Source organism: Anolis carolinensis, chromosome 2, assembly GCF_035594765.1.
Source record: "Anolis carolinensis isolate JA03-04 chromosome 2, rAnoCar3.1.pri, whole genome shotgun sequence".
Lineage (NCBI taxonomy): Eukaryota > Metazoa > Chordata > Lepidosauria > Squamata > Dactyloidae > Anolis > Anolis carolinensis.
This window is the reverse complement of record NC_085842.1, coordinates 321,251,890-321,269,441: the sequence shown is the minus strand read 5'-3', so window position 1 is coordinate 321,269,441 and position 17,552 is coordinate 321,251,890. Positions and strand designations below refer to the sequence as shown.

Sequence of the window (17,552 nt, the reverse complement as noted above, 5' to 3'; positions counted from 1 at the left end):
TCACTTTTTATTTATGACAATTTATATATCCAACGTTCTGGATTATCCAACACATTTTTGTAGTCAATGTTTTCAATATATCATGATATTTTGGTGCTAAATTCGTAAATACAGTAATTACAACATAACATTACTGCGTATTGAACTACTTTTTCTGTCAAATTTGTTGTAGAACATGAAGTTTTGGTGCTTAATTTGTAAAATCATAACCTAATTTGATGTTGAATAGGCTTTTCCTTAATCCCTCCTTATTATCCAAGATATTCGCTTATCCAAGCTTCTGCCGGCCCGTTTAGCTTGGATAAGTGAGACTCTACTGTACTTAACTTTTTTTCATGTCAAAAGCAACTTGAAACCAGAGAAATACTGCAAGTAACTTCTGGGGTGAGAGAATTGGCCGTCTACAGTGACGTTGTCCAGGGGACAGCCGGATGTGTTACTATCCGATTGGGAGGCTTATCTCATGTCCCCACAAGCTAGAGCTGACAGACAGGAGCCCACCCCATCTCGTGGATTTGAACCACCAACCTTTAGGTCAGCAACCCAACCTTCAGGTCAACACAAGGGTTTAACCCATTGCGCCACCACGGCTCTTTTAGTAATTTAGTATTTGCTATTTAATGATATGGGTTTTTATACAGTAATACTAGCTTGCAGACCCAACGGAGCCTAGGTTATTAGAAGAAGGCATTGTTTGTTTTGGGATGTTGGATAATATCACTGAAGTTTGGTCCAGATTCGTCATTGGCTGGCTTCAGTGTTGTCTGGATACGGGTGAACTACAACTCCCACATTCCCAAGACAACCACCCCCAAACCCTGCCAGTATTCACAGTTGGCCATGTTGAGTCTGTGTGCCACGTTTAGTCCAGATCCGTTGGCGGCTGGGTTCAGGGCTCTCTGGATAAGGGTGAACTACAACTCCCAGATCCGAGGTCAATCATCCCCAAACCAGGCCCGTATGCACAGTTGGCCATGCTGGGTCTGTGTGCCAAGTTTGGTCCAGATGTAATGTCAGCTGGGTTCAGTCAGTGCTCTCTGGATGCAGGTGAACTGTAACTCCCAAAATCAAGGTCCATTCCCACTAACCCCGCAGTATATTCTCTGTGCCAAGTTTGGTCCCAGTCCATTGTTGGTGGGGGTCTCAGTATTAATGAAGGTACTGCAAGTCCCATCACCCATGGCAAGTTTGGTTGAGATCTCTCATTGGTTGGGTTAACAGCTCTCTGGATGTAAGTCAAATACAGCTCTTGTAAATCGTGGTGAATTCTCGCCAAACCTCTTGTTCAGCTGCTGATCAGTTCCTCTGTTAACTGTGTGCCACGGAGTGCCTTCCGATCTGCCACTGTGCAATTCGCAAACCATACACAAATGCAATAGGTTAGAACACTCTCCATAGCACTAGCAGTTTTTAATGCAAGTGTTGGTTACTTAAAACTCTGAGATAATAACACAATCTCTGCTGGGCCCTCTTAATCAACGCAGCCACAGGATGAATGCCCCAGGTCAGGTCTTCCTTAACAATAACACCTAGGAATTTAAAATTGGCCACCGGCTTCACTCAATCTCCACTGACAAGAACCAAAGGCTGGATTTCTGACCTATTCCTTCTGTAATCTGCTATAAGATCCTTAATCTGACTGATATTAAGGACCAAGTTATGGTCCCCGCACCACGAGAGCAGCTGGTCTTGTTTCTTGTTTAGATTTTATTATTTGGTTTTACATGTGTGTTAGGCATTGAATTTTGCCAATATTATGTTGTAAACCGCTTTGAGTTCCCCCTGGGGTGAGAAATATAGTAGTAGTAGTAGTAGTAATAGTAGTAGTAGTAGCAGTAGTAAGATTGAACTTCAAAAACTCTGGCAGAAACCAGCGCAGGTGGTCCCGGTGGTGATCGGCACATTGGGTGCCGGTGCCAAAAGATCTCAGCCGGCATTTGGAAACAATAGACATTGACAAAATCACGATCTGCCAACTGCAAAAGGCCACCCTACTGGGATCTGTGCGCATCATCCGAAAATACATCACACAGTCCTAGACACTTGGGAAGTGTTCGACTTGTGATTTTGTGAAACGAAATCCAGCATGTCTATCTTGTTTGCTATGTCATACAATAAAATAATGATGATGATGACGATGATGATGATGATGATGATGATGATGATGATGATGATGAAGTGTTTTCACTTGTGGAATGCCATATCTGGGGTGGAAGGGACACAGATGAATAGGACATGTGGGCAGATGCCCAATCAATCCCTCAATGTCATTATTGGGGGGGGGGGGGGGAATGTATCTAGATGCTGTTTTATGTTTTAATATCTTAATGTTAATGGTTTTAAATTGAATTTAAATGTTGATTGTTTCTATAGATTTTATGTTATGTTTTATTTGCTTTGTATAATGAGGCATTGAATATTTGCCTAAATGTATGTTGTACGCCACTCTGAGTCCCCTGCGGGGTGAGAAGAGTGGGATAGAAATGAAGTTAATAATAAATAATAATAATAATTTGGTATAAAGACAGCCAAGTAGGACCAGGGTAACATGAAGTGAACGTATTGTACCCTGTTTCCCCGAAAATAAGACATCCCCAAAAAATAAGACCTAGCAGAGGTTTTGCTGAATTGCTAAATATAAGGCCTCCCCCAAAAGTAAGACCTAGCAAAGTTTTTGTTTGGAAGCATGCCCAGCGCTCACCAAACAAAACACCAGAGCATGCAGGATTGGTAAATGTGCATACGAGTTGTACATGGAAATAATGGTAACAACAAGAAATTCTTGACAGGAGTCACAGTTTGTCTGGTTTGGTTCTGTTGGTTTGTGATGACAACTACTGTACAGTATATAATAAATGTTCATGTTTTTGTTCAACAATAAATGTGAATTCTTCTTCATGGAAAAATAAGACATCCCCTGAAAATAAGACCTAGAGCATCTTTGGGAGCAAAAATTAATATAAGTCACTGTCTTATTTTCGGGGAAACACGGTAGGACCTCCATCGACATGTGTTTGAGCATCAACACCCGCCTTTGCACAAAACCACACACCTTTCCCATTCAGATGCGAACTCTCCCAGACACCGCTGTTCCCGACTTCCCTTCAAAACGGAGCGCAACTGGAGATAAGGTGTCGGTGGGACTGGGAATATCCCCTTCCCGGCCCTTGTCAGCCACAGATGTTCTCCAGTTGATGTTCCATGCGCTGCCCTTTTCCCAGCATGATCTCAGCGCACAGTAGTACCTGATGCCGCCAGCCTCCCCCTCCCCTCCGAAATGTGTCCCTTGCCCCCTGCGCCTGGACAGCATCACCGGCAGCTAATAACGCCTTGCGCATGAAAGCCCGGAGAGGCACATAACTCAGGCGGAGGGGCCGCGCTCTTGCCCTCGCCTGACCCCCGGCCCCCCCAGAACGCACACCTTGGCTCCATCATCGTAAACGTGTTCCTTGCGGCTCCCTCCAGGCCCACCACCAGCGTCCCGGAGATGGAGAGCAGGCCTCCCGAAAAGCCTTTGAACTCTCGGCAAAACACAAATCTCTGTATCGGTCTGAGCCGTTCAGGTGAACAAAGAAAAAACTGGTTCCCACACCAAGCTGGGAAAGATGGGAAGAAGACCCCCAAAGAGGTCGACAATCTCCTCTCCAGAAGGCATTTGAATCATAGAATCAAATAATAATCGAATAATAATAATAATAATAATAATAATAATAATAATAATAATGGAGCCTCCGGTGGCCTAGGGGATAAAAGCCTTGCGACTTGAAGGTTGGGTTGCTGACCTGAAGGCTGCCAGGTTCGAATCCCACCCGGGGAGAGCGCGGATGAGCTCCCTCTGTCAGCTCCAGCTCCACGCAGGGACATGAGAGAAGCCTCCCACAAGGATGGTAAAAACATCAAAACATCCGGGCGTCCCCTGGGCAACGTCCTTGCAGACGGCCAATTCTCTCACTCCAGAAGCAACTCTGGTTGCTCCTGACACGAAAATAATAATAATAATAATCATCATCATCATCATCAAATAATCATAGACTCATAGAGGTAGAAAAGGTTCCCAAGGGACATCTCATTCAACTTCCCACTGCCAGGCAGAGGACACAATCCAAGCCCTCCTGACAAATGCCCATCCAGCCCCTGTTTAAAATACAGTAGAGTCTCACTTATCCAAGCTAAACGGGCTGGCAGAAGCTTGGATAAGCGAATATCTTGGATAATAAGGAGGCATTAAGGAAAAGCCTATTAAACATCAAATTAGGTTATGATTTTACAAATTAAGCACCAAAACATCATGTTTTACAACAAATTTGACAGAAAAAGCAGTTCAATAAGCAGTAATGTTATGTTGTAATTACTGTATTTATGAATTTAGCACCAAAATATCATGATATATTGAAAACATTGATTACAAAAATGGCTTGGATAATCCAGAAACATGGATAAGCGAGGCTTGGATAAATGAGACTCTACTGTAATAGAATCGTAGAGTTCAAAGAGACCACATGGGCCATCTTGTCCAACTCCCTGCAATGCAGGAAAAGCACAATGAAAGTATCCAAGACAGATGGCCATCCAGCCTCTGTTTAAAAGTTCCTAAGGAAGGAGCTTCCACTATACACTGAGTTAGAGAGTTCCACTGTTGAACTGCTCTTCTTACTCTTAGCAAGTCCTTCCTAATGTTCAAGTGGAATCTCCTTCCCTGTCATTTGAATCCAAGTCTCCATTGAGTCCTAGTTTCAAGAGCAGCAGAAAACAAACCTGTTCCCTCTTCCTTAGGACACCCTTTCACATATTTATACATGGATATCATGTCTCTTCTCAACCTTCTCTTCTGCAGGCTAAACAGACCTCAGTCTTTAAGATGCTCCTCAGAGGAATTCATGGTCTCCAAACCTTTTAGTCTCCTTCTTCCTCTGGACTCCTTCCAGCTTAGAGTCAATATCTCTTTTCAACTGTGGTGCCCAGAATTGGACACAGTGTGATTCCAGGTAAAGAGATCTGACCAAAGCCAAATACAAAGGCACCATGACTTCCCTCCATCTGGGCATCAAACTCCTTTGGATGCAGCTTAAAATCCCATTGGCTTTTTCAGCTGCTGCCTCACACTCTTGGCTCATGTTCAACTTGTTGTCCACAAAGACTCCAAGGTCTTTTTCACATAGACTATTGTCAAGTCAGGCGTCCCCCATCCTGTATCTTTGCATTTCCTTTTTTCTAGCTAAGTGTCATATCTTACATTTGTCCTTGTTGAAATTCATTGTGTGAGTTTTGGCCAACCAGCTCTCTAATGTGTTGATGTTATTTTGAATCCTGATCCAATCCTCTGGAGTATTAGCTCTCCCTCCTAATTTGGTCCCATCTGCAAACTTGTTAAGAAGCATGCCCTCTAAACCTTCATCCAAATCATGAATGAAGATGTTGAACAGTACTGAAAGGCCCAGGACCAAACCCTCTTGATGGCACCCAAATAGTCACTTCCTTCCAGGATGTAAAAGAGGAACCATTGGGGAGAAGCATCCTTTGGATTCAGTCACTTAATCAATTACAGATCCATGTAATAGTAGCCTTGCCCAGCCCACATTGGACTAGTTTGCTTGCAAGAAGGTCATGGGGAATTTGTCGAAGGCCTTCCTGAAATCCAGATACACTCCATCCACAGCATTCCCTGCATCAACCAAGCTTGTAACTCTATCGGGGGGAGTTGTGGGAGTTGCAGTCCAAAACACCTGGAGAACTGAAGTTTGCCCATGCTTGGTCTGCAACATAAGAAAACAAACTTCCCCCCTCCTTGAACCTTCAAGTACCTATTGGAGACATTTTCTAGGGCTGAGAGTGTGTAATTCACCTATTGTCACTCATTGGACTTCCATGGCTAAGCAGGAATCTTGGTCCAACATTCAACCCACCTTAATAACTTTAATAATAACTTTATTTTTATACCCCGCCTCTATCTCCCCAGAGGGACTCGGGGTGGCTTACATGGGACCAGGGCCAGGTGGTAAAAAAAATAATATATAAACAAATCTGTCAGAGTAATTTTTATCAGAGTGGCTTTGCTAGTCACACACACAGCAGAAGTCGCTGACGAGGAAGCTCTGGATAAATAACGACACTGCAGTCTTCAGTTTTCTATCAAAAGTTTACTTACGAACGGAAATCCACAAGACAATACACAGCTCTCACGCAGATACACACGGGAAGGGGCAGAGATAGGAAGTAGAGGGCTATTTATCTCATCCTCTGCTGTCTGATGCAATCCAAGTTTAACCCTTTACACACTAGTAAGCAGCACACAGTGTATGATGCAATCTCCAACATACATTGCACGACCATGACTCAATTACATTTAAACAACTCTATATACAATCATTCTCACTTCAACAATTTTGCAGCGCAGCAGCAGTTGGATGGAATTAGCGGAATGCAGAACAAAGAGACATCAGAGCCGATGGTAAAACTATATACAAGTTTTACTGAAAGCAGTAATAATCAAGACAAACAGACTTGAAGACAATGGACACAGGACTTGACTCTCAGCAGACAGCACTCGACTCAACTCAGAGCAGAACAGAACAGAACTGATGCAATCAGCAATGCACACACACTTGTGTCTGGACACTCCCTGGTTCCAGCCACACATCAGGGTCATCACAGCTTCTCAGTAATTAACTCTTTCCAGACTATAGTCCACTCTGGATGATGCAATCAGTATGCAATACAGGCAAGACACAAATTTCATTTAAACACTACCAATACACAAATCCCACATTAACAATTTCCCCTCTTTAAATCTAATCTTGTCTTCTTAAATATATACATCACCTAAGCACATATGAATCAACTTATTGTACATTCATTACATCATGATAAAATCAATAAAACATATTAAAATCATATTTACAGTAAAACAGTTAGATAAAAAAAACCTGGGTAGGCCACTATGCCACACTTAGAAATTACAACAGAGTAGTAAGAGAAGGGATATTCATAAATATTTGGCAAACAATGGGAAAATGTGTTCCTCGTGCACCAAGAAACTCTGAAGAAAAGAATCTTGGACTGATGAAAATCTTCATGCGTTATTGAATGTCATAGGCACACATTTTATTTTTGCACAGAAAACAGCACTTTCTGCCCAGGGAGTTTCCAGCTCTGAAAGTGATCTTTTCTGTGCAAAAGAAATGTGCAGATTTTGTGCAAAATAAATCTCAAACTGCAAAATAGTTTCCCCAGAACTATGAGGATGGGGAGGAACATTGCTAAAATTACTTGCATCCCTTTGAAGAATAGACTAGCAACGAATTGGAGCTATGCATTAACTCTCACAAGATTGAACTTCATGGAAAACTATCCCACTGTTTCCATAGAGAATCTTGTGCCTCCACAAAACACAATGGGATTTTGGCTTCCTTTGGGGAAAAAACACCCTTTGAGTTTAATACGCAATATCTACGTTTCAGAATCCCAGGATTTCTCTGACATGTCTTCTTGTATAGAGAGCGAGCGCTGATTGGCTGTGGGTTTATAACTGAGTTATTCATACGAATTGCATTTGTGGTTTGTACGGCTCTTTTGTTGCCTCAGGTGCTGCCGAGGAGGATGTGATTGATGAAATGTGGCGTCAAGATGTGGGCACAGCTTGTGTTCCCTGCTGTTTCGTAAAAAGGCATAATGCTTGTAATAGGTGTGGGAGGAAGATGATAGTGATGATGATGATGATGATGATGATGATGGCGATAAATGGAGGAAACAGGTTTACTACACAAAATCAAATTTGCCATTGTCTCCTAGGTTAAAGGTAAAGGTTTTCTCCTAACATTAAGTCCAGTCATGTCTGACTCTGGAGGTTGGTGCTCATCTCCATTTCTAAGCCAAAGAGCCGGCGTTGTCCATAGACACCCCCAAGGTCATGTGGCCGGCATGACTGCATGGAGCGCCGTTACCTTCCTGCCGGAGCGGTACCTATTAATCTACTCACATTTGCATGTTTTCGAACTGCCTATAATATAATATAATATATAATTTAATATAATAATATAAAAGGGTAATGGAATCACGGCACCGGACAAAACAACTAAACTAAACGCCCCACAACCTTGAAAATTGACAACACAACCTCTCAATCCTCGCCACAGCAACGCGTGGCGGGGCACAGCTAGTAATATAATAATATAATAATATGCATATAATATAACAATATTATAATGTAATACAATATAATAATAATAATTATACACTATTATAATGGTATATTTATATTACATGTAATATTACTAATAATATTACAATATAGTGCGATATAGGCACAGTGTGTTAAAGTGCTGAGCTGCTGAACTTGCGGACCAAAAGGTCTTAGGTTCAAATCCCGGGAGCGGAATGAGCGCCTGCTGTTAGCCCCAGCTCCTGCCAACCTAGCAGTTCAAAGACATGCCAATGTGAGTAGATCAATAGGTACCACTCCGGCGGGAAAGTAACGGCGCTCCATGAAGCTATGCCAGCCACATGACCTTGGAGGTGTCTATGGACAACGCCTGCTCTTCTGCTTAGAAATTGAGATGAGCACCAACCCCCAGATTTGGTCATGACTGGACTTAACGTCAGGGGAAACCTTTACCTTTACCTATAGTGTTATAGTACAATATAGTAATATATAATGCTTATATTGTGCTATTCGTATAATATAATATATTGTATGTACATATGATTTGTGAGCCACCCTGAGTCCCCTTCGAGGTGAGAAGGGCAGGATATAAATGTTGCTAATAAATAAATAAACAGTTTGGCAGAAGCTGGAGCTAACAGTGGGAGCTCACCCCTCTCCCCGGATTCCCATGGCCAACCATTTGCCCAGCAAGCTCATCAGCCTAGTGGTTTAATCCACTGTGCCACCGGGGGCTCAATGTCTCCTAGTGAACTGTAAAACTATGGATGCATCTACACTGTAGAGTTAATTAAGTCTGATACCACTTGGACTGCCATGCTATGCAATCCTTGGAGCTGTAGTTTGGTGAGGCATCAGCCCTCCTTGGCGGAGAAAGTTCAAGACCTTGTCAAAGTATAACAGCCATAATTCCATAGCATATGGCAGGGAAAAAGTGTTGTCAAACGGCATTAATTCTACAGTGTGTTTCCACAAAAGGAGCATTCTTGTATTGGTTGACCGAAATGCATAAAATTCATCATGCTTGCAAATGTGGAAACCAGTAAGAAAAGGGAGGGAATGAATGCAGTTTGAGCTAGCATTAATTGCCATGGCTCAGTGCTATGGAACCATGGGATCTGTAGATTGAGAAGGTCTTTCACCTTCTCTGTCGAAGAGAACTGGTGCATTACCAAACTACAACTCCCGTGATTCCATAGCAAGGAGCCACAGCAGTTAAAGTGGTGTCACATAACATTAATTCTGCAGTGTAGATGCACCCTGGAGTCATTTTTGAGAGCAGAGAGTTTTAACAAAAAGGCTCTGTTGAGCCAGGGATGTAGATTCACACTCGTCTCAATCTATATATATATAAGAGTGATGGCATCAGGGCAGCGGACAAAACAACAAAACTACAGCCCCCCCCCCCCAACCTCGAAAATTGACAACACAACCCATCATCCACACCTCTAGGTTGATACTACAAAAACAAAAGAAAAATAAAGTCCTAATTACAGGGAGAGGAATAATAGTTTTTATCCAATTGCTACCAGTTTGAAGGCTAAGCTCCGCCCACTTGGTCTCCTAGCAACCCACTCAGCCCAGGGGACAGGCAGTTAGGCCTCACTTAGGCCTCTTCCACAGATTATCAGATTTTAACTGGATTATATGGCAGTGTAGACTCAAGGCCCTTCCACACAGCTATATAACCCATTTAGAATCTTATATTACCTGCTTTGAACTGGATTATCTTGACTCCACACTGCCATATAATCCACTTCAGTGTGCATACTAAACATAAAGACAGCCATACAACAGACATTCAATACCACCACTACCTCAACAATTTCTCACCAACACCACCAGACAACGCCACAGCAACACGTGGCCGGGCACAGCTAGTCTCATACGAAAGAATAAGAGAGCCCTCCCGCTCCCCACTCCTCACTTGGAAGACAGTGAGATCCTTTCTCTTTTCACATTTTTGACAATGTCATTTCTGCAAATTGTGTAGCTGATGCTTCCTTTTGTGGATTTTTCAAAATTAGCTTGTTTTGCATCTGCTCCATCCGTCAGCCAGTCTTGCTCTGATTCGCAAAGGGGGGAAAAAAAGTAATTTAGCAAAGAGACATTCTGCAAAAATTGCAGGAAACCTGACAGGAAGGAGGGGGAAAAGGTGTTACTCTTGGTTTCTGTCTGAAGGTGAGAAATCTCTGGAGGTTTAATGAACTCTCAACAGGCTGCCTCATCAAGGGGAACGATACAGAAGGGTGTCTCCTTATCCCTAGTTGCATCCAAGCCCTCCGGTGTTTACAGAACTGGCTAGCTGCTCCAGTATCAGAGCTGTATTCTGGATTGGTGGTTTGTGGTCCACACCTTATAGAATCATACAATCCTAGAGTTGGAAGGAACTCCAGGAACCATTTAGCACAACCCCTTTCTGCCAGGCTGGAAGGTCTGGTCAAATCCCTCTCGACAGATGGCCATCGAGTCTCTGTTTAAGGAGATACCACTGGACTCCCAGGCAGAAGCATATCCCACTGTTGAACCGCTCTAACCATCAGGAAGCTCTTCCTAATGTTTAGATACGAGGGTTGAATGAAAAGGAATGCCTCCACCTTCATTATGTGTGTTTGGATGGGAATATTTTAATAAATCAAACACAGAAATAATCCTTAGAATGTGCTCTTTAACTACCACTATTCACTTTTCCACATAATCACCAGACAATTGGATAAATTTCTGCCAGTGATGAACATGGTTTTCTGAAGCCATCATGGAAGAAGTCAACACTCTGTTTCCGCAACCATCGTCTCACAGTTCTCTCAACGTCTTCATCAGAAGCATAATGATGTCCCTGCGGATCTTCTTTCATTATCGGGAACAGATGGATTCTTTGATGAATCTCCTTTGGTGTGACACCTTCTGCTGTCAAGAATTCAATGACTGCACGTTGCTTAAGTCACATTGACCGACCGTCTGCGCAGCGTTCCATACTTCACACTTTAACAACACAGCCGTTCAATGCTAAGGCTTCCTTCCAAACGAAACTGTAGAGGAGAGTCTACTGAACAAGCCAGAACCTGCCGCAGACCAGGACTGCCATCTCTTGAGGAGTTATGAAGGTGGAGGCATTACTTTTCATTCAACCCTCGTAGAATCCTTTTCCTGCAGTTTGAACCCGTTGCTCCATTATGTCTTAATCTTTGGAGGAGCAGAAAACAAACTTTCCTCCTCCTCCACGATGTGACATCTTTTCAGATATTTAAATACAGCTCTTGTGTCCCCTTTCATACTTATTTTATCCAAGCCAAATGCTGCTAAACTGAGCCATTCCTCAGAGGGATGTGTGGTTTCCAGACCTTTGGCCATTTTGGACACTTTCCATCTTCTCCGTCTCCTTCTTGACTTGTTTTGCCCAGAACTGGACACAGAACTATTCCAAGTGAGGTCTGGCTAAAGCAAAAGAAAGTAGAACTAGGACTAATATTAATAGCACAGTGTGTTAAAGCGCTGAGCTGCTGAACTTGCGGACCGAAAGGTGCCAGGTTCAAATCCCAGGAGCGGAATGAGCGCCCGCTGTTAGTCCCAGCTCCTGCCAACCTAGCAGTTTGAAAACATGCAAATGTGAGTAGATTAATAGGTACCGCTCCAGGGGGAAGGTAACGGTGCTCCATGCAGTCATGCCGGCCACATGACCTGGAGATGTCTATGGATAACGCTGGCTCTTCGGCTTAGAAATGGAGATGAACACCAACCCACAGAGTCGATCACAACTGGACTTAACGTCAGGGGAAACCTTTACCTTTACCTATAGAATTGCAGGTTTCAAAGAAACCACCTGGGGTATCCAGTCCAACCCTCTGCCATGCAGGAAAAGTACAATTGAAGCACCCCTGATAGATGGCCATCCAACCTCAGTTGAAAAGCCTCCAAAGAAGGAACTTCCACCTGACTCCGAGGCAGAGAGTTCCACTGTTGGACATCTCTTGCAGTCAAGAACTTCTTCCTCATGTTCAGGTGGAATCTTCTTGTCAGGGTATTGTGTATTGTGAAATGTTAAAATCAATCTGGGTTATTAGAAATGCCTTATGCGTTAGTTTTTCGGCAAGGCATTTCAGCAGTTATGGAGTTAATGAGAGTCTGCTATGATTGACGTATCACAGGACCAATGAGGTCAAGTTTGTTTTGACCGGGACTTTCTTTCTTGTTCCTGTGGAATGCAGAGGAGTTTCCTGAGTAGTAGAGCAGTGTGCTGTGTGTGCATGAGTCACTTCGGCAAGCACTCATGGAGAGAAGGACTGATTTGCTCTGTTTGTATATAGAAATGTAAATAAAGATATATTGCCGTTGGATTTCCAACCAAAACCTCGACTGCTGGAGTGTGTTTGTCCAGTGCTGTTTTTCCACACCGGGAGACAGTCTGGAGAGAAGGAGGTGAAGACCGGGATGGTGAATTTTTGGATTTCACTCTGCTACCCATCATCCCCACTGACACTTCTTTCCTGTCATTTGAACCCATGGCTCCATTGAGTTCCACTCTCCAGGGCAACAAAGAGCAAACCTGCTCCCTCTTCCTTACGGCATCCTTTCACATATTTATACATGACTTCCCTCAATCTAGAAACTATCCTCCTGTAAGAATTGCATTGGTTTTTTAAGCTTTTGTATCTCACTGTCCTTCAGAGAAGCTCTAGCTCCCCAAGTTGCTGAATCCAGTGCCCAAACTGCAAACCGAACTTTCGACGGACAGGGCAAATTCAATTGCCGCAGCTGCTCATTGGTTTCACGCAGACGGCCCTCCTGCTCCCTCTCCGCTGCCACCCTCAATTTAGGCTTCACGTTTTCAGATGTCAGTTGGTGGGTTTTAAACAATCAGTTATTTACTCGTTGTGTTTAACCAGGAACGGCGCGGCGTTGACGGCACAATCCCAGCCAGATGGGCAGCCCACGGCCGGGAAGATAATACAAAGATGCAGGATTCGCATTCATGCTAGACAGCAGAATGAATACTCTTCAACACAGTGGCTTTATTGCTGTAGAATCCTGGGTTGTAGTTTGGTGAGGCCAAGAAAGCTAAGCCAAACTACAACTCTGAGGATTCCATAGTTTTCTAGGTTCAAATGACAGAAAAGGAGCTTCCACCTGAACATTACTGTGAGAGCTATTCAGCAGTGGAACTCTCTGCATCGCAGTCTGATGGAAGCTCCTTCCTTTGAAGTTTTTAAACAGAGGTTGCATGGCCATCTGTCTGGGGTGCTTTGATTGTGCTTTTCCTGTATGGAAGAGGGGGTTTGGACTGCATGGCCCATGTGTTCTCTTCCAACTCTATTATTCTAGTAAAAGTAAAGGTTTTCCCCTGACATTAAGTCAGAGATCCAACTCTGGGAGTTGGTGCTCATCTCCATTTCTAAGCTGAAGAGCCAGCATTGTCCTTAGACACCTCCATGGTCGTGTTGCCGTTTGCATGATTGCATGGAGCAATGTTACTTTCCCACTGGAGTGGTACCTATTGATCTACTCACATTGGCATGTTTTTGAACTGCTAGGTTGGCAGAAGCTGGAGCTAACAGCAGAAGCTCACCCCGCTCCCCGGATTTGAACCGCTGACCTTTCAGTCAGCAAATTCAACAGCTTAGTGATTTAATCTGCCTCACCACCACGGGCTCCATATTATTCTACGTAATGTCAAATGCTACCACCACTTTGACTGCCATGGCTCAATGGGGCAGAATTGCAGATGTTGTAGTTTTACAAGAGCTTGAGCCTTCTCTTCCGAAGAGTGCCTGTGCCTCCCCAAATTACAAATTCCAGGATTCCTGAGTATTGAGCCACGGCAGTTGAAGTGGCGGCGTGTGCGCATTTGTGTTGGCTGGTTTCATCCCCATATTTGATCATTTCTGCAGCGCTCTGATGCCTTCTGAAAAGCACCTTCCATCTGTTTCAATAGGATTGGCACTCATTTTTGTTTCCTATTGTGATGACAGTGGCTTTTAATCTGAATAAATTTCTAAAGGTTTTTCTTTCCCTGTAAAACAAGCCTGTAAAAGCCACCTAAAGTGCTTTGAACTGACATGAAGTAAAACATTGAGACACGAGATGTTTTGTTTCGGCTCCTTTCAGCCGAACCAAGGTGACATTTTCCGTCAAAGCTGAAGAAGCCTCTTTTCTTCTGAAAAACATTGATTTCTAGAAACCATTGGTAGTGAGTGAGGAGGGGCACCATGCGCCCCCTCAAAATCCCACCCTGCCCAATAGAAGGTCATTCCCTGATTTACTATTTATTTTTCTATTTGGAATAGCACAGGCTTATGGTGCCCTTCCAGAATACAAAGGCACTCCAAAAAGTAGTGCAAGATGCAAAGAAAGAATTTCTGGTTTGTCTCCCTTTAAGGGGATCACACTTGAAAACCTCTCTCCCTCATGGGTCACAGATTGCAAAGAGGAACACATTCTTGGAAATGCGCATTCACTGACCTTCCCTATGTTGGAAGGCACAAATTCAAATCCTGCCTTGGGATTTACTCACATTGTCTCCATTTATGTTGGTGTTTTATGCATGCCTCCGGAGGCCAAAGTGTGGTTGTCGGCAACATGCCATTATGCATGGATCCACATTGCACACAAGATAAACAGGAATGACTGTTGGGCTGGTGATGTGCTTTGGTGGCATGTACAACTGCACGATGCCACCATTAGTACTGCAGTGTTGTGCAAATTGCAGTGGAACTCCATGCATGGATGTGTGTGCTCTCTTGCCTTGTTGTAGGACACAGTCTATGAGGCGTAGCCCACATCTTCCACAGTTGCCTTCTGTCATTGATGGTGTCATGGATTGCAGTTCTTGCACACTCGTTTCTATAGATTTTACATTATGTTGTCTGGAATTCTATTGGTTGTCAACTGTTGTGCAAAAAACTGGCAGTGCATGGGGTTCAAACCCACAATTAATAAGAACATCAGCCCTGGCCTTGTCTTACTCAACTGCCTGTCCTGTTTGGCACAAGTCTGCCCATGTAAAGCAGGTGGACATAGCACTGAATGAAACATGCAGAATCATCACAGGATGCTTTAAACCAGGGGTCCCCAAACTAAGGCCCGGGGGTCGGATGCGGCCCTACAAGGTCATTTACCTGGCCCCCGCCCTCAGTTTTATAATATAATATTTTATATCATTTTAATAATATAATATATTGTATATACATATAATATTGATAATAATATAATGTTGTGTTGTCGAAGGCTTTCATGGCCGGGATCACAGGGTTGTTGTATGTCTTTCGGGCTGTGTGGCCATGTTCCAGAAGTATTCTCTCCTGACGTTTCGCCCACATCTATGGCAGGCATCCTCAGAGGTTGTGAGGTATGGATAAATTAAGTAAGGAAAGGAAAGAATATATATCTGTGTATAGTCCAAGGTGTGGCAAGGGTCCTTTGTCACTGGGAGCCAGCATTAATGTTTCAGTTAATCACCCTAATTGGCACTGGAAATGTTTTGTCCCTTGCCTGGGGGCATCCTTTGTTCAGTCAAGTCCTTATTGTGTTGGTTCCCATCTACTGTTTTGATTTGGGTGTTTTGTAATACTGGTAGCCAGATTTTGTTCATTTTCATGGTTTCTTCCTTTCTGTTGAATGCTGGACCAAAAATGCTGGACCATTCTAACAACTATCATGTCAGACTACACAGAGAAGCCATTGAAATCCACAAGCATGTGGACAACCGCCACTCCTCTTGATGTTCCTCCAGCAACAGCAATAAAATCCCTCTGGGCAGCTAAACCAGGCAATCCCAACTGGATGGCCCCCCACGAGGGTCTTCCTCCAGGGACAAACCAAGAATGAGCAATTTGGAAGTCCCTGAACAGACTCAGAAGCAGAGTGGGCAGATCAAAAGACAACTTGGCAAGGTGGCACTACCTGGAGGAATCCTCTACCTTGTGTCCCTGTGGAGCAGAACAAACAACTCCGCATATGTATGCTTGCCCACAATGCCCTGCCTCATGTACGGAGGAGGAGTTGTTTAAAGCTACGGATAATGCGGTTGCTGTTGCCCGCTTTTGGTCTAGAACTATTTAGCTGTTTGTGATTCCTTTATTTCATCAGTTTTAAACTTATTTATTATGCAGTGCTTTTTGACACGAAATAAATAAACTGTTGTGCATAGATCCACATTGCACAGGAGATGTGTTGGAATGGGTATCATGCTTGAGCATTTGGTGACACAGTTGCACAACACGGCCTTTCGTTAATGGCGCAGTATTGTGCAATTACAACGTAACTCCACGCATGTAGGTGTATAATCTTGGGTGCAGTGTCTATGGGATGCAGCCCATATTTACCCATAGTTGTGGGCTAGACCAACTTTAAGCATGGAGGGAGGGATCAGTGGTCTCCTTAACTTCACCCCCTAGTGAATCCTGGTGCACTGGAAGTGACATCATATTATTATTTGACCAAAGCAAAGCATGAATATGTCTGTTATGGAAAGGCCAAAGCACTGTATCTGCACACTCTATTTTTTTTTTTTTACATTTTTTTACAGTCCCAAAATATTATTTTTTTCTGAGGAGGTTTTGGGGACTTTGGAGGAGTCTCTTTTGAAAGTGAGGTTCAGGGACTGCTTGTGACCCAAAAGCCACACTCACCCCGCCCCTGATTTGCATTGTGTAAAAGAACTATGGCTATGGGGTTGTTGTATGTCTTTCGGGCTGTGTGACCATGTTCCAGAAGTATTCTCTCCTGACGTTTCGCCCACATCTATGGCAGGCATACTCAGAGGTTGTGAACTATGGCTATTCTTGTTGTTTCATGCACTTTGTTCATGCTCAGTATAACCAGTATGACTACATTGCAGTACTTGTGGAGTATCCTGCCCCAGGGACCCCTATTTTGGTCCCAATTCCAAAGGAGATATCCAGGGAAGAGTCTGATGGCTCTGTGCCTTGAGGAGCTCCTTTCAAGTTCTGACCAAAACCTGGAGCAGATTCAACCTCTCTTGTAATACAGGAGCCTCCAGCCCACACTTCTTCTCCCTTCTCCTGCCTACCATGCATCTCTTTGCCTTCAGCTTTGGCCCCATTGACCTGTTTTGTGTGTCTTCTTCCCCAGATGGCTTTCCCGGTCTCGGCAGCGTGTTGGGTGGTCCTCGCAGCAGCGGTGGCTTTAGGTTATGTCCAGAGACACAGCCAGCAAGGTAAGCGGGCATCATCCCTTCTTTCCTTTTGGCTCAGCCTTAGGATGAGATGTCTTCTTTGTCCATCAGAGATACCTTTCACCATTGATGGAATTTGCATCTTCTTTGGATGTACATTGATGCAACCAGTATGGCTTCCAAGTCGTTGTTCAAAGGTTGGGTAATGCATGCAATTATTTTTGATTTAAGCCACATTGGGAACTTTTGCACAATACAGTATTG

General features: G+C 43.7%; 1 protein-coding gene across 6 annotated transcripts in view; it reads left to right on the top strand.

Moving 5' to 3' along the window:
* The window catches only part of cntfr (ciliary neurotrophic factor receptor), a 645,331-nt gene that overhangs the window by 341,301 nt on the left and 286,478 nt on the right, over positions 1-17,552 (top strand). For all 6 annotated transcript variants that reach the window (XM_062972626.1, XM_062972628.1, XM_062972627.1 and 3 more), the window contains one exon: positions 17,246-17,330. In XM_062972626.1, the coding sequence (XP_062828696.1) occupies positions 17,246-17,330 (85 nt within the window). The remainder of the gene's footprint in view (positions 1-17,245; positions 17,331-17,552) is intronic.